This window comes from Nomascus leucogenys, chromosome 4 (genome assembly GCF_006542625.1).
Source record: "Nomascus leucogenys isolate Asia chromosome 4, Asia_NLE_v1, whole genome shotgun sequence".
Taxonomy (NCBI): domain Eukaryota; kingdom Metazoa; phylum Chordata; class Mammalia; order Primates; family Hylobatidae; genus Nomascus; species Nomascus leucogenys.
In genome coordinates, this window is record NC_044384.1 from 16,169,738 (window position 1) to 16,187,640 (window position 17,903).

The following is a 17,903-nucleotide window of genomic DNA, read 5'->3' on the forward strand; positions in this document are numbered from 1 at the left end:
TTCAGCTAAGACAGAAATTAGGAACCCAGATTACCACACCAGAGAACAGAGGCCCTGAGTCCGTGAGTAGGAAAACTCAGGGGTCAAGCCTTCAGTAGACTAGAGCTTGAGATGAGCCAAATGGCCTTCTTGACAAGGGTTTCAGGTTTTGTTTTGGCTTTTTGGGTTTTTTTGTTTGTTTGTTTGTTTTTTGAGGCAGGGTCTCGCTCTGTCACCCAGGCTGGAGTGCAGTTGCGCCATCTCAGCTTACTGCAGCTTCCACCCTCTGGGTTCAAGTGATCTTCCCACCTCAGCCTCCTGAGTAGCCGGGACTACAGGTGCATGCCACCACGCCCGGCTAATTTCTGTATTTTTTGTAGAGTCAGGGTCTCAATATGTTGCCCAGGCTGCTCTCGAACTCCTGGACTCAAGTGATCCACCTGACTCGGCCTCCCAAGAAGTGCTGGAATTACAGGCATGAGCCATCATGCCCAGCCAACAAGCATTTCTATGGACACCATGCCCAGGCTCAAGCCTGTTCTCACCATATGGACTGGCATGAGACCTCTCAGAAGACACAAAAGTCCACGCGGCCAGAAGGCAGAGAGAGGGCCACACGGAGGCCAGCCGTCCACAATGCCAGCAGCACTCCTCTCCACACCTGCCTGTGCTGGGTGCATAAGAGGAACTAGCCATAGGTGGGAATTCTTGGAGCTAGGGGGAGGAGAGACAGAGGAAAGTGTTTGATGATAATGTTGGGGGACTCAATAAGGAAAACTGAGATAAACCTCCTCTAAATCCACTAGCCACTTTCCTGGGGCAGTGTCAAAATCACAAGACAAATATCATTCTTCTGCTCTGTGCAAAATGAGTGCTGGTTGGGGCATTCACATGTCTTTGAGCTACCACTTAAATACACCCAAGCCCTACCTTCTCCTAGGTGAAAAGACCTCACGGGACATCTTCCATGCAGTGGCTGTCAAAGGAAGAAACAGGGCATCTTGCCCAGTGATGACCACAATCATAACTACCCCAGAAACAGAGCTGAGTTTCCAAACATGTTCCAGTCAAATATGTTCTCTTGCCGCCCATGTTAAAGTGGCCATCTCTTAGAAGTGGTCTAATGACCTGAACTTTTAGGATTCCTTCAAAAGGAGGTAGGTACTGTTCTGAATTGTGTTGACCTTCAGGTCACAGAGGGTGAATTTTCATGCTTGAAAGTTTAGGGTAGAGAACAACAGCCCTTCAATACTAACAGATTCAGATGAAAATAAGCTACAGGGTGACAGAAAGATCAAGACAAGCACAAGCTGATGGCTGGAGGATGAAGGGAATGCTTTAGATATTACCAAAAACTCAAATGCCCATCTTATGCCAGGGGAAGATTGTAACTGATATTTTCCTCCAGCTCCAAAGTACTAGACAGTGCTCGCCTTTTAAGGAGAGCAGACTCTGCCATAAAAGAGAATGGTTTGGGTTTTGTTGTGTCTAATGAAAAAGAGAAAAGGGTGGTTGGCATTAAACTCCACCCAAGATGGTAGTGACCTTTCCGAGACAACAGCCCCAGTGGCTGCAGCTGCCTGGGTGCCATTTTCATCCACCTCCACAAAGGTTTTGTGGATAATTTTTGACAAGTACAAATTGGGACTTGGAGAGATTCCAGTAAGATCAGCCCTCGTTTCATCAAAGATATCCGTAATGCCCATGTGTTGTAAAATGGAATTGAGATCATAGCTGTCTTCCAGGGTGAACTGGGGGAAGGACAGGACCACTGATTCTTCTGACATGTTTTCTGAGCTGCTCCAGGCCTCTATTTTTTCATAGGTGATTTTTCTTTCAAGCTACAAGAGGAAGGAAATAATATTTAGCATCAGATTACGGGACCGCAAAGAATGCCCTCAGTAACTTCAAGGTGCCTGAGTCCATTTCAGTGGGCAGTGACGACCTTCAAGCCCTTTCCCTAAGCTAGAGAATAGTCTGATTTCATCTAAAACTTCAAGCAAATATCTTTCCTCTTTAGAAGAAGTTAGGGGACAACTCAGGTTCCAGTGTGTTCTGGTGTTTGACAGACAAGTGTTCAAAGCACAGCAAAGCTCAGTGGATTAGTTGGGTGCTATGGCCAAGCCCTAATTTTCTGAAGTTAAATTTCCTCTTCCATAAAACGGATAATATGATTAAGTTCTTAAAAGCATTAATAAAATCATGTATATAAAGTACTTAACACAGTGATAGCACATAGAAAATTCTGAATAATGGTTGTTATTGATGTTGTAACTACTATATCTGCTATATTGGTATTTCTCTCTCACTTTCTCTCTCCTTCTATCTTTATCTCTTTACTCCCTTGGACAATCTGTAGCTGAGCTTCTCCAGCCTTTATTAATTCCTACCTCGCAAGCAATCAATTCTGTTGTCACTCTCTACACTTCTGTCAAGGTACATATTCCCCAAAACAGGATTCAGTTAATTCTTTAATTAACTGAGCTATAGAAACATGGTATGAGTAAGAGGCCGGAAGTCAGGATATTCAGAGAAAAGGAAAAACTTAAAAACTTCTCAAGTTACTCAGAACCCAGATTCCTTGATTTGCTAAAACAGTGGCAGAGAGCTATGAGATTAAAGAAGAAGCTCTAATCCCAATATTTTTGGCATTTGTTGTTAAATTCTAAACAAATGAGGAATAAATATCTAATCTAATTCAGATTCTTATACATTCCTTAATGTCTCTGACAGCTGAGGTACTGTATTTCCTCGAGATGGTAGATAGTAGACAGTGTTGTTCTCTAAAGATCTATCATTAAATATTTTGTAGAGATGCGGAAATGAAGATTTACCTCTTCCAGACCCCTCAGGTTATCTTTAGAGTGAGATGGCAGCAGCACGAACATGCTGAGCTTCCCCTTGGTGTACCTCATTTCCAGGATCTGTGCCTTCACCTCCTCTATGAAGCCAATTCTGTAGAGGCCTTTTTGCGTCATCATCTTCACACTCTTGTTTTCATTCTGTAGTAGTCAAGGTAGGAGGTCACAGGATGGCTATGGGAAGCTCCCAAATTCACATGGCCCCAGCTTCACTGAGGACAGGGGTTCCTAAAGATGAGAAGGTTCTGCAGGAGAAGTCCTGAGCCACACCAGGGATCCAGCCTACAAGAGTCTGCCCACTCATCAGTGGCCCTTACTTTGCCAACACTGTATCTTTCCGTGTCTTTTTTTGTTGTGGTGTGACAGGGATGGGGGCCGGGTGTTCGCTTGTTTGTTTCTGAGACAGGATCTTGCTCTGTCACCTAGGCTGGAGTGCAATGGTGCCATCACAGCTCACTGCAGCTTCACCCTCCCGGGCTCAGGCAATGCTCCCACCTCAGCTTCCTGAGTAGCTGGGGCCACAGGCATGGACCACCACACCTGGTCTCCCTGTGTTGCCCAGGCCAGTCTCAAATTCCTAGTCTCAAGTGATCCTCCCTCCTCAGCCTCCAAAAATGCTGGGTAAGCCACCTCATCTGGCCCTTTCCATGTTTTTTAATCAGTTCTTCAGCTCCCAAGATGACTATTGGTAAACTTACTATCAAAGCATCTCCACTATTAAGTTAGCAGAAACACGCCCTGCCAAGCTGTCCCACCGTAGGGCCTACCCCAGCCCAGCCTCTTGGCCTCACACCACCCCATGCCAGCTGGCCTGGATGACCCCACCACAGCACTAAGGGCAGACATCGTTAAGTGAGAATCATCTCCATATTAAATAACAACACCTGCTCCTTCAGAGGGAAGGCACAACCCCAGGCACCTTAAATCTCATAATAACCTCAAGGTGGTGGGTGAGGGGTCATCAACCTACAGATGGGGATATTCGGTGCTTGAGAGAAAAATGCATCTCCAGTAATAAGCTAGCTGGCCAACAAGTGGATGGCTGGGACCCAACCCTTTCCGTTTCCTCCCATTCTAAATCTACTAGCTTAGAACACAAGTTTCTGGGGCAAACGCTCACAGATTGAATCCTAATGAATGAATCTGGCTAACTAACTTAGCCTTTCCATTTTTTGCCTCATATCCTAAGTAGAAATCATAATAACACCCATCTCATAATGCTCTTTGGGGGAACAAATCAAATAACAAACGGAAAAATACTCATGCAGGAAGCACTTGGCATAAAAATACTCAGTGAAATTCAGGTACTGGTTCTTATCAATGAAAAATGTTCTTATTGTAAATATAAGCTGTAACTTTTTGAGTATACATATTGCAAATCATTCCTAGTGGAAATTAGGAGTTGGCTAGCTAGAAAACCATGAGTTCTGATACAGTACCGCATTTAGACAGAAAGGTGCATCCACTGTGTTTTCATGGTCAAAATATGTTTCCCATTTGGCCTTGAAGTAAACAGCATTCACCAGTACCAGCACAGTGTCAGCATTAATAGCGTCCTCGCTGAAGAGTTCCTTGATTTTACCTAAAAGAAGATCCCAGAGAATATCCTGAGTATGAATTGTATCAAAAGCATTTGTGTAGACAATTTTTTTTTTTTTTTGAGACAGAGTTTCGCTTTTGTCTCCCAGGCTGGAGTGCAATGGCGTGATCCTTGCTCACTGCAACCTCTCTGCCTTCTGGGTTCAAGTGATTCTCCTGCCTCAGCCTCCAGAGTAGCTGGGATTACAGGCGCCCGCCACCATGCCTGGCTAATTTTTTTATTTTTAGTAGAGACAGGGTTTTGCCATGTTGGCCAGACTGGTCTTGAACTCCTGATCTCAGGTGATCTGCCCACCTCGGCCTCCCAAAGTGCTGGGATTACAGGCGTGAGCCACCGTGCCAGGCCAATAATTCTTTTTAATGCAACTTATCACCCCCAAGACTAGGGAGTGTCTCATTCAAGAACTAACCCAAGAAGATTAATTCACAGTCCCGGCTGGAGGTAAGAGAGGGGGTGATGGGGCAGGGGAGAAACCCTCTCACTACACCTCGCAGGGTGTCCAATCACAGCACTGTAACAGAAGGAATCTCCTTTGATTCCCTGTATTGCTTGTGTTTGCAACTTGTCAATAGACATCTTATACTATGGTTTATCTTTCAAATTATATAGTTAGTCATCTGACAATATGATAAGCTCCCCTGAGAACAAAGAACTACAATATAAACTTCCTGTCTCAAGCACTCAACATAGCATAAGATATATGCTTACATATAAACAAAAATACACATAAATGTGCTAGACCATGATATAAAACCTATTTTATAGATACTTTTATATGCTCTTTCTCATTCCATCCCACCTTAATCAATTAATTGATCCATCCCACGATAAGGAGGTATTGTTATCCCTTCTTCATAGAAGAATCAATTGCATCCAGGGAGAGCTGAAGTCACACAGCCAAGAAGCAGTAAGACTGGCAGGAATGGGTCCTCAGGCCTTCCACCTTTGGGCTCAGCTCTGGGGCTCCTTCCACAATAACACAGCCCTAAGCCCCACTTGAAAAGCCCCAGGCTAGCAGGCAATATCCTATCTTTGGGGTACACCCTTTTCTACCTTGAACTACCAGATCACCAGTTACTTGAATGTTTGCAGATGTCTTAAGAAGAAAAGATCTTCCATCTCAAGAAGAGCTCTGCTTAAATCCCATAATAATAGATTAGGTTGACATCATCTACAAAAATACTCTGGAGGAGTTAACTCACTAAGGGGAAAGTACATATCCAGGCCTTAATATGAACTTCGTTAAGGAATTGCTTTCCTTTTGACATCTGAGTAGAGCCTTGAAAGAATGGTCATTTTTGTGGCCTATGAAAGAAGGAAGAAGCAATAATTTTGGAATTTAGAGACTTCTCCCAAGGAAAGGCAGGCAGGGGTATCCCATCCCTAAGTCAGTGTGAGAAAAAGAGGAGACAGGGAGAGAAAGTCACCAAATGGAAGGGAGGAACCAAAAGTGTCGCTCTGGTACCAAGGACAGCCTAAAGTAAGTCAACTATCATTTCCCAGCCTCCAGCCACTCAAAATGTACGCAAATGCCTGGGGTCATTGTCTCACTCTGAAGGCAGGAGACGTAATGCACTACCTGTGCTCTCTCACGCACTCCAAACTTTTCACTGTACACGAACATCCTCGCCAGCCCCACATAATGATCAAAAAGGGGCCTAGTCTGTGTCCAGCAGCCTGACCTGACCCTTCAGTTCACTAACTTTGGTCCTAGAGGGAAGAGTTTATTCTGTTTTTCAAATTCACACAGGCACCGGCAGAAGGGAGCATTCTCTAAGCCCCACCTAGATCAGCACTAACGAGGCTGGTGTCCTCCTTTCCCGCCCAGAGCCAGCAAGACCAGAGACCAAAACTGCAATAATAAATAACAGCAATATCTAAGCAGTTTAACTGTTTGATGCTGTTCAGACCATGCTTTTTTGTTTTGTTTTTTTAAATTTCAACTTTTATTTTAGATACAGGGAGTACATGTGCAGGTTTGTTACATGGCATGTTGCTCACAGACAGTAGACATAGTACCCAATAGGTAGTTTTTCAACCCATTCCTCTCTCCCTCCCTACCCCCAGTTGGTATCTGGAGGGTACATTGTTCCTTGCCATATTTATGCCCGTGTGTCCTCAATGTTTAGCTCCCACTTATAAGTGAGAACAATGTTTGCATTCCTGTTCCTGTGTTAATTCATGGGATTATGGCCTCCATTTCCATCATGTTACTGCAAAGGACATGATTTCATTCTTTTTTATGGCTGTGTAGTATTCCATGATGTATATGTACCACATTTTCTTTATCCAACCCACTATTGATGGACACTTAGGTTAATTCCATGTCTTTGCTATTGTGAATAGTGTGGTGATGAACATAAGTGCATATGTCTTTTTGGTAGAATGATCTCTATTTCTTCGGATATATACCCAGTAATGGGATTGCTGGGTCGAATGATAGCTCTGTTTTAACTTCTTTGAGAAATTTCCAAACCGCTTTCCACAATGGCTAATTTACATTCCCACCAATAGTGTATAAGTGTTCCCCTTTATCTGAAGCCTTGACAGAATCTGTCGTTTTTTAACTTTTTAATAATAGTCATTCTGACTGGTGTGAGATGGTATCTCATTCTGCAAACCAAGCTTTGAACACAGTCCACATATGTGAACCTCTGGCCCCCAGTAGACCAGCAATCTGCAAAGCTAAGCAGACCAATTTTCTTTTAAATGGAAACCAATACCAGCTCCTGTGCTTTTGGGCTTTCTTACCTTCAGATTGACATTCAACCCAGAAGTTAATCTCTTGTCTGGATTTTTCAGGGTTTTTTTGGAAATCAACACTTTCAATCGTCGTGTGGTAAAATTGAATCACACCATCTGAGTATTCCTGTTCCATTGGAATAAAAGGGAAATCGTGCAATAAAGTCAGGCAGTGATGCTCGTAGTTAGGTGTGAGGCTCTCCTGAGAAGTGTCCCAAGAAGGATGAGCCTGGTCATTTCGCATTGCAGGGACAGGCCTGACAGTTTATAGCCATCCCCAGTCTTAAACTAGCCAGAGACGTTTCGGTTTTTGTAGTGACAAATGAGGTTATCGAACATTATTCATGAACAGTCTATAGTTACAATGGGACAAGCCTTTCCTACTGGATATCCTTTTATTTCAACAACGCATCTGTGGAGCCATCCTAAAGTAAATACCAAGTAACTTGAGAGACTTGGCTGGAAAATGCTTCTGTTTTTAAGAATTAAACTCCCGCTTAATGGTTGCAGAGTTTCTGTTTACAGTGATGAAAAAAAAGTTTTAGAAATAGATAAGGTGATGGTTACACAACATTGTGAATGTAAGTAATGCTACTGAAATGTACACATAAACATGGTTAAAATGGTAAGTTTTATATGTATTTTACTACAATTTAAAAAGATCAGTCATGTAATATACCAAACCCATTGGTTTGTGTACTTTTAACAGGTGAATTGTTTAATATATGAATTTATAGCTCATAAAAAGGCTAGTTTTAAAAAATCCAGCGTGAAAAATCTTACTTTCATTGCAAGGGAACACATTTGTTTTGGCCAAAGGAGGCCACCCGACCCCTGGCTGGTCCCGCGCTAACCAGCCATGTCATGTCTTTGCCATTGGTCATATACCCCACATTTATTGTTTAGCACGTGGCTCCTTCCAGTGATTCGAAAGGAAACTGAAGCCCAGATGGAGACACAGCTTGCTCTAGGTACAAAGCTGTTTAGCCACAGAGACAAGTCCTGTGCCTTTCAGCTCCAAACACCAAAATGCAGTCTCCTCCTGCTACCTCACTCTCAAAAGAGCATAGTAAACACAATTGCATTGCAGGGGTAGCCTGATCCTGGCACAAAAGGAGATTCCACAGAAATGTCTTGGGGGCACCTAACAGATTAAGGGAGAGAGAAGTGCAGCAACCAGGCACCTTGACTGGGGAAGACAGTCAGGAGAGGATGCCATTACCAAGCCCACACGTGCTCCAAAGGCTCCATTACTCACACAACCCTTTTCCACCCACTCTATTCCACCCACAATGGGCCCCGTAAACTGCTCACATTGAACACTTGGAAGAGAAGAAAAGTGTGGGACTGAAAGAGGGAGGTCCCGGACACCTCACCAGTCCACAGCGCATCATCCTGTCAAAGAGGTTTGTGTTCTAGATGGCAGGTGAGTAACCCAGCTACTCCCTGATTTTTAAATAGTACGCTACCTGGTAGCTTTAGTCACCATTCGTGTGCAACTCACCTGACGGATTGGGAATTCCTGCTCTTCATAGAGCCTGTTGGCAATACTCAGTGTGTAATCAGTCTTGATCCTGTCTAATTTGGAGAGAAGCTGCCCAAAGTAGCAGCTGACCAGTCCGCTCTCATTGTTTAAGGACTCATCCTAAGGAAAGAAGAAACAAAATGTGACCTTCACTGTGTCTATCGGAAGAGCTAAACACCACTAAAGGATACGTGTTTTGTACAGAAGCAAGATGGAGCTTCTTAGTAAGATGTCAGTTGTCTCTGTTACCATGCGGGGGGAAGTGGGCTGGGAAGCACAGAGGAATAGAGGGTGAGAAGTGGTCCCAGTGGAAGATTATGGCTCCCGCATCTATATCGAGATCATCCATGAAAAATATGTCTGGGGAACTCAGCAACGCTCACTATATTTCAGACTCACACACCCGGATTTTCTTTATACTTAAAAGAGTCCAGGCACGGTGGCTCATGCCTATAATCCCAGCTACTCTGGAGGCTGAGGCAGGAGAATCGCTTGAACCCGGGAGGCAGAGGTTGCAGTGAGCCGAGATCGGCCCACTGCACTCCAGCCTGGCGACACAGTGAAACTCCATCTCAGAAAAAAAGTAAGAAATAGAGAAAGAGAGAGGAGGAAGGAAGGAAGGAAGGAAGGGGAAAAAGAAAGAAAGAAAGAAAGAAAGAAAGAAAGAAAGAAAGAAAGAAAGAAAGAAAGAAAGAAAGAAAGAAAGAAAGAAAGAAAAGAAAGAAAGGAAAGAAAGAAAAAAGAAAGAAAGAAAGAAAGAAAGAAAGAAAGAAAGAAAGAAAGAAAGAAAGAAAGAAAGAAAGAGAAAGAAAGAAAGAAAATCATCTCTCCATCCTCCTCTTAAACTTTCTAAGATAGGGGGATGCATACCCTGGAGAATATCTTTCCTCCTCCTGGCATGAGGCAACCAATAAAAGTTTTGTCTGTCAGCGCAGATTTCAGCACGAAATGGAACAAGCAGAGGTGGAGGGAGACAGTAAGAATTCCACAGCTGACCCTACCCCTTACCACCTTTATCTTTGACCATGCTCTATGTTGGGGCCCTGTGGCCTGTAGAAGCAGATGAGTGACAGAGTGATGATCTAGATTTCTTTCTCATAAGCAGAAGATACCAGATCCTACTCTTTAGGAAACTAGCTCATAGCCAAGGACATCTGAGATCCATACTCAGAAAGGAATCACAGATCACATGAGGTTACTGCTGTTGATGGTATCCAGAGTCTAATATTTGGGGATAAGCAACTATCACCAAATATCCTACAGCCAGAATAAGTAGTTTGTAAACAAGAAGGGCAAGAGTTTCTTATGGTGGTGACTCACCTGCTGATCCAGAGACTCTGTCGTTTTTTTCTGCCCCTCCAGAGAGCTGTCAGCTAGCACTTTTTGTTTGTTGCTTTTCAGACAAGGGTCAGGTTCTTTGCTTTCATTCTGGGAAAATTCGTTGAAGTGTAGTATCTGCGTGATAATGGGATGGGGTCTTTCAGATAGTACGAACACAGGGAAGCCTGAATAACTTCAGAAACATTTTCATAATGAGACAATGACAATGATTATATAGTCAAACAAAACAATCAACAACAGTTTAAAGGAAAGTGGGTGCTTCTGTCCTTGGGTTGGGAGGTGGAATGGAGGAGAAGAACCAACTGCTACCTTGGGAGAGCATTTATGAATAAATATAACCAAACTAAAAGAATATAGAGGTATCCACAAGCTAAATGTAGCTATGGAGCATTTCATAGATACCCAATCTGAATTGACTATAAGTGCAAAATACACACCAGATCTTGAATATAGTACAAAAAATAAAATAAAATAAAATAGCTCATTAAAATATCATCAATATAAAAATATTGATGATATGTGGATATGATATTTTGCATATACTAGGTTAAAAAATTATTATTAAAATTAGTCCCACCTGTTTCTTTTTACCTTTGTAATACAGTTACTAAAAATTTTTAAATTACTATGTGGTTCTCATTATGTTTGTGTCAGACAGTGCTGATCTAGAGTTTCACATGAATCAAGGGAGTGAGGACAGCAAAAGACAAGTTATCCAGAGCCTGGTAGAAAGGTAGGAGACAGGGGTCATATCCTGCACTACTCAGACCCATTTGGTCAGCAGGTGCCCCCAACTGCCTAAGAAAGAACATCTGAATTCTGCCCTGCAAGATGCAAACCACAATCTAAAGCTAAGTTTGCTAATGGAATATGAAAATAATATACCAAATCTTAGGAGATGAATAAAGCAGAATGACCCCAGAAACACATTCTGTCTTAATCCATCAATTTTATTGCTCCATATTCAGGGGAAGCAGCCTGATTTGTGCATAACCCCTGCACTATGTGCTACATCCAAGGAAGTATAAGGCCAACCATGGGAACGTGTAGTTTATTTGGGGATTTGTTCTTATCACCTTCATTTATTTATTCCAGAAATGTTTATCAGGTGCCTACTGTAAGCCAAGCACTGTTCTAGGACAAAAATCCCTGCCCTCTAGGAGATTATACTCTAGTGGAGGAGGCATACAAAAATCAAGACACATAGTAATTAATTTCTGTATGCAGTATGTTAGACAGTGGAAAATGCCACATGAAAAAAAAGTATCCCTTATGGGTTGGAGGTCAGGATGCAGCACTAGATTAGGAGGTCAAAGTAGGCCCCGTATAGGAGATAAACACGATCAAAGTCTTGAAGAAGAAAGTGAGCTGAGGTCACTTACCAGGGGAAAGAGCCATCAGGCAAAGGGACCCAGAGCAAAGGCCCCAAGATAGGATGGGCATGGCTTACCCAAGGAAGCCAGGAGGCCGGTGTGACAGGTACAGTGAGGAGGGATGAAAGTGAGAGATGGAGTCACAGGGCTTATCTGGGATTCAGATCTCCAGATCCTTGTGGGCCATTGTAAGGACTTGAACTGCTATCATGAGTGAAATGAGAAATCCAGGTTTTTGAACAGATGAGAAATAGAATCTGGCTCAGGTTTTAAAAGGGTCTCTTGGGCTGCTATGCAAAGGATAGATTGCCAGTGAGAGAAGGAAAGCCCATCAGGAAGTTGCTGCAGTATCCAGGTGAGAAAAGATGGTGGTGGTTCACACCTCAAGGAGACTGGGAGAAGTGCCTGGATTATGGATATCTTTCAAAAGAAAAGCCAACAGAATTTTCGAACAAACGTGGTGTAAAGTGAGAGAGAAAGAGTCCAGGAGGACACCAAGCTCTCTAGCCATTGGAACCATATATGGTACTTAATGAATATTTATTTAATGAAATGAGTGAGAGAGAAGACATACACACATACTAAAAATCGCTAGCAATATTGGTATTAGTGATCATAGAGTAAAAGAGTGACAGACATGCATACAGAGATAAAGATAGAGATGAATGAGAAAAGCTGCCAGACATGAAGTTGGGGAGCACCCTAAAGAAGGTAGAAGTGGCTGGGCACAATGGCTCACGCCTGTAATCCCAGCACTTTGGGAGGCTGAGACGGGTGGATCACAAGATCAGGAGATCGAGACCATCCTGGCTAACACCGTGAAACCCCGTCTCTACTAAAAATACAAAAAATTAGCCGGGAGTGGTGGCGGGCGCCTGTAGTCCCAGCTACTCGGGAGGCTGAGGCAGGAGAATGGCATGAACCTGGGAGGTGGAGCTTGAAGTGAGCCAAGATAGCACCACTGCATTCCAGCCTGGGAGATAGAGCAAGACTCCTTCTCACACACAAAAAAAAAAAAAATAGGTAGAAGTTTAAGTGAGACTTTAAGAATGGTAGGAACGAAGAGGAAGTAAGGTGGGGAAAATACAAATAAAGACTAAGAGACAGGGATGGGTTCTGACCAAGCCCAGGGTGCAATAAGCCCCTTGGCTTGCCTGAGTGGGATTAGCATCTGACTTTGAGTGTGGACCCAGAGTTTAGGACCCTGTGTAGCACCCTAGTGGACACGTACCTCATCAATCTGACGTGCACTGTCATTTCTAGCGCCCAAGTGGACCATACCAAGGGCAGCTGAGAGGCTCAGGGGAGAGAAAAATATGTTTTTATGACGATCATCTTTGCTTATTTCTTGAAAAAGATCAAAGCAAAATTTGGTATTTGCTGCAACAAGAGAGTCCATTGTAAAACTTATAACGATCTAAAACCAAAAAAAAGGAGAAGGAGAAAACGGTGATTGGAAGAAAATAAGTGAACAAACAATTTTATTTTACATACCTGAAATACAATCATGCACAATTATTCAGTATGCTATTAAGAACTGGAAAACTAAGGTCATTATCATCCCTGTATATAAATATTGGTGTTGATATTGATATTGATAGACAGAGATCTATTTTCATTTAGTAGTGTCAATTCGTTTCCTGGGGCTGCCATAAGAAATTACCACAGACTGAGTGGTTTAAATAGCAGGAGTTTATTCTCCCATGGTTCTGGGGGACAGACATCCAAAATCAAGATGTCAGCAGATTTGGTTCATTTCAAGACTCTCAGGAAAAATCTGTTTCATGCCTCTCTCTCAGCTTCTGGTGGTTGCCAGCAAACTGACATTCCTTGACCTGTAGACAAATCACTCAAGTCTCTGCTTCCATCTTCACATTCTTCTCTTTATCGTCCATGTATGTATCCAAATTTCCCTCTTCTTTTAAAGACAGGAAAGGAGACCAGGATAAGTATAGACATAGGTGGGTTTGGAGATTTGGTATTAAAAGTTGAGAGACCTCCCAACAGAAGGTTTCTATATACTCTGAGAAGTAGGCCATGAGATCATTTACTAAGTGTTAAGGTCGAGGGAAAAAAGAAGGTAGGAAAGAGGGGAAAGTGGAGGTTTGATTTTTTTAAATGTTTAATAAAGATTAGCCTAGCAGTAGTAATGTCTTCCTCTTCAACTAGCTTGTGGCTAACACTCAATTAATTTGACTCAAGAAATCAGAAATGGGATATTTTTATACCAATATAAATAAAGGCAAAAGTGCTGTTATGATGTCAAAAAAAAAAAAAAAAAAAGACAGCAGTCATTGAATTAGAGCCCATCCTAAGCCAGTACAACCTCATCTTAATTTGACCACATCTGCAAAGACCCTATTTCCAAACAAGGTCATATTCACAGGTAGAAGGATTAGGACTTAAACTATATTTTTAGGGGACATAATCCTACCCACTTTGTGGTAGAACTCCCTTTATTCATGTAAAATGAAACCAAAGGCTAACATTCTTTATTACCAAGTTAGCAGCCAAGCAAACATCATCCCATCTCATTCTTCTCCACAGGTTGTGGCTGGTTCTGCTTACACCTTTTGCCTGTACTCTCCCCTCATTGCTCTGTGACTGAGGATATGCCCAGCAAATTCCCATGGGTCATGTCCCTTGTTAGCATTCTCACCGCCTTTTGACTCGTCCCACATGCAAACTACAGAACTTGAGGCACTTTAGTCAGTCATTCATATTGTTCAAGAGACAATAAATCTTGAATGATGCTGGGGGTTTTGATGTCATCAGGTGTACTAGTCCATTTTCACACTACTACAAAGAAATACTAGAGACTGTGTCATTTATAAAGGAAAGAGTTTTAATTGACTCACAGTTCTGCATGGCTGGGGAAGCCTCAGGAAACTTACAATCATGGCAGAAGGAGAAGGAGAAGCAAGGACTTTCTTCATTAGGCGGCAGGAGAGACAGCGAGAAAAGGAGGAACTGCCAAACACTTATAAAACCATCAGATCTCGTGAAAATTCACTCACTATCACGAGGACAGCATGGGGTAACTGCCCCCATGATCCAATCACCTCCCACCAGGTCCCTCCCTCAACACATGGGGATTATGGGGATTACAGTGTGAGATGAGATTTGAGTAGGGACACAGAGCCAAACCATATCACCGGGTTCAATGTCCTCTTTTGACAGTGTAGAACCACAGATAATATAGAACCGAAGTAAGACAGTGACTTCCTAAGAACAGGTATCTTGCCTTCACCACCCAATCTATTCCAGATTATCAAGAGAATATGTAGATCTCACCACTGACCTATGCCTCTCAAATGAAATGCATTTTCTTTTGTCTCTTTGCCTATGGATATTGTGTATTTCCAAGACAGAAATGTAAATTCTCTTATTTGTGCTTTTATCATCAGATACAGCACACCATAAGCATGAAGAAATATTGCTGCATTGAATGGAATGCTGTAATTTGTTTTAACACTTTCCCAGTTAATATAGACTTTCTTAGCCTGTAAAACCTAATTCAAAAAGATAACATCATGTAACTTTTTTAAAAATGTGTCTAACATGTGCCAAATATCTTACATGTGTTAGCTTTAATCCTACAACTCTGCAAGGTAGACATGATCATTCCCTCTTTTTCAGAAAAGAAAACTGCAGAATCAAATAGCACATATATTTGGCCCCAAACTAAGTAATCTTTCTACTGTATCTATCATTTCTAAGTTGCCCCTCAACTGATGATAGGCGATCAAACACATGCCTGCTATGCGTGGGTACTTTCCCCCCTTATTCAGCTTATAGTCCATTTTATTCTTACATTTTCTTTCTGTCAAGTCTGTACCTAACTCACAGTTCTCATCTTGCATCTGGAAACTGGGTTTGAGACATACTTTGTATTTTCAAACTAATTTCAGGGTAATCATAGATTACCAGAGTGTTTTCAGGAGCATTATGCCTTAATTGGTGGGTGTTTTTTGAGTAATGGATGTCCTGGATGTATCTGGAAATTCAATAATGCCTCACATCTCAGAAAGCTTCCCTTGCATAAGTTGGTAAACATCTTGATGTCCAACAGATTTTCTCTACACATAGCTCACATTACCCATCTAGTAACAAGTCTACTAACAAAGAAAAGAAAACCAACAAATTAAAGATGGTCTAATTGAGAGGATTTCACAGGCTTTCGATTAATGATAAAATTTTGTGTGAAATGTAGTCTAATATTTTTTAAAATCTTTGTTGTATAACTTAGGTTGATGTTTGATCAAAATTTTCAGCATCAAAGGAGGAGAACGTAAAGGGCATTCTGGCAATTTGGTCATCACTATTAAAAGAAGACTAGAGCCTGACTATATTGAAGGAAAAGAAGGAGTTGGATAGAAAGGCTGAATTCTCCCCACCTGGCCCTTCAAATGTTCCAGTTAATCACTTGGCTTCACCCCTTCTGCCTTCTAGCATGAGCACTCCCAGAACTGAATGATCAGAGTCTTGCCTGCTTTAGAAAGGACGTGACTACTCATGCAGGCCAACTCCCTACTTCTCAAGATTAAAAAAAAACTGAGGCCAAATGAGGTGAAGTGACTTGCAACAATCATGCAGCTGTCCAGAAGCAAAGCAAGGCTAAGACCTCCTCATGCCTAGGGCTGCTTCGTCCTAGATCACACAGTTTTTCACATTCCATTCCATTCTAATTCTGGCACTACACTTACTCACTCTGTGGGCTACAGAACACTCTAAAACTCTCTCTGCCTGTTTCTGCATCAAGCTTCTATAAACTTTGTGGACTACTTTCCAGGAGTACTGTGATGCTCTCATCCCAGCAACAATTCCCTTTTCTGAGTGTTACCTGGTTCTAAGCTTTCATTACAGTTGTGTGCAGCTTTAATGCTGCCTCACCTTCCAAGGGAGTTGAGAGAACAATAGTAACAGAAAACAATGAAAAAAAACAGCTGGACAGTTGCTGCTAAAGTTTTATTACTGTATGTAAGTGCTTATAATAGAAAGATCTTTCCTGGCTTTACATACAAGTCTAAAACATAGCAAATAATCAACATTTAACAACTTGATTAAAATGTCATCTGCTAACCACCTTCTGAAGGGTTGTTTGGTTATTTTGAGGGGTGGGGGTGAGTGAGTTTTTTTTAATTAGAAACTGCCTAAATATGACACCAACCTAATTATGAAGTTCTCCCACTGGGTTAGTCACTATATATAAAAGATGAACTGAACAAGACACAATCTCTGCCTTTGATAAATCTATGACCTAACAGAGCAGATAATGCATTTGCAGATTCAGGAGTAGAGTTTAAGAAGCATAGAAGAGTAAGATATTAATTTACAGAATGAAATAGAAAAGGGAAAAGAGTATTTTGTAGGAAGCACTCATTAAGATTTGATTATTCTAATAACACAGATTCAAATAGGCAATTTTAAAATATAACACTTTAAAAATACTTTAAAGCTTTTTAACATTGCTTTTATTTATTAAAAATAAGCTTAGACTGTTAGTAAAAATCATGTTATGTTATGTTGTTGCAATTAAAAAGAAAAGAAAAATAAATTTAAGGTTAGTTGTCTTGTCCTCATCAAAAATCCCTTTAAAACCAGCCTAATTGTTCCATAGAAGTGAGTTTATGGTCTTTATGAATAAACATAGAAATTGACCCTTCTGATCTTAAAGCTTGAAACTTAACATTTGTCTTATCTGAATTCCTTCCTCAGGAAACCCATTCGCAGGCCTCCCAGAGAGTATCAAGCAACTGAAATACACATCATGGCATGCAGAAAAAGAGATGGCAGAACCCACACTCATCTTGATTATTTTCTGTCCCCTCCCTAATTCTTATTTTCCCATATGTAGCTACATTTCTTCCCCACTATATAAATCTCCCATTTTAGTAAGTTGAGGGAGAATGATTTGAGATTTATCCCCATCCCTTTGGCTAACATCATCTGATTAAAGCCTTCTTCCCTGGCAACACTTGTCTCAGTGATTGCCTCTCTGTGTGGTGAGCAATAGGACATAGACCAAATCCCTGGCATTTCAATAATGCCTTTTTCATGGACACTAATTTGAAAACAGTAATGACTAAATCACAAATTCCAAATCAGTTGGATTCAAAATAGGACCAATCTAGCAAGAAATAGAAAAGGCAGAGATCTAAATATTGTAATACCAAAATGTAATTGTAAGAGAGATTTCTTAAAGGTATGTAGCAAAATCACCTTAAGAATTTTTTTAAAATATGTACAAATATGTTCATAGCAACAATTTCATAACAGCCAAAACTTAGGAACAATGCAAATGTCCATCATCAGCAGAATAAACACATAGTATGGATCTCACATCACATCATAACATAATGTTGAGTAAAAGAAATCATACATGCAGCCCAGCCAACATGGTGAAACCCCGTTTCTACTAAAAATACAAAATTAGCTGGGCATGGTGGCGTGCACCTGTAATCCCAGCTACTTGGGAGGCT

The 17,903-nt window shown here is 41.5% G+C and overlaps 1 protein-coding gene across 2 annotated transcripts; it reads right to left on the reverse strand.

Annotated features, from left to right (window-relative positions):
• Positions 1 to 1,203: 1,203 nt before the first annotated feature.
• Positions 1,204 to 12,820, reverse strand: SERPINB12 (serpin family B member 12). 2 transcript variants are annotated; one of them, XM_003264304.2, is made up of 7 exons: positions 12,653 to 12,820; positions 10,028 to 10,162; positions 8,687 to 8,827; positions 7,192 to 7,309; positions 4,280 to 4,422; positions 2,814 to 2,981; positions 1,204 to 1,820 (listed from the first exon to the last, which is right to left on the reverse strand). In XM_003264304.2, the coding sequence occupies exons 1-7, from the start codon at positions 12,818 to 12,820 to the stop codon at positions 1,416 to 1,418; spliced, it is 1,278 nt and encodes a 425-aa protein (XP_003264352.2). In that variant the 3' UTR covers positions 1,204 to 1,415. The 2 variants fall into 2 exon arrangements, with proteins under 2 accessions (XP_003264352.2, XP_003264353.2); XM_003264305.3 differs by having other exon boundaries at positions 1,234 to 1,820; positions 10,088 to 10,162.
• Between the last annotated feature and the right edge of the window lie 5,083 nt (positions 12,821 to 17,903).

Bases quoted from the DNA above. Each gene is read 5' to 3' on its own strand.
- SERPINB12 (XM_003264304.2), bottom strand. From the start codon at position 12,820: ATGGACTCTCTTGTTGCAGCAAATACCAAATTTTGCTTTGATCTTTTT. The intron at 2,982-4,279 runs GTACTGTATCAG...TGACTACTACAG, and splicing joins CACCTTTCTGTCTAAATGCG to AATGAAAACAAGAGTGTGAA. The intron at 1,821-2,813 runs GTAAATCTTCAT...TTCCTCTTGTAG, and splicing joins ACCTGAGGGGTCTGGAAGAG to CTTGAAAGAAAAATCACCTA.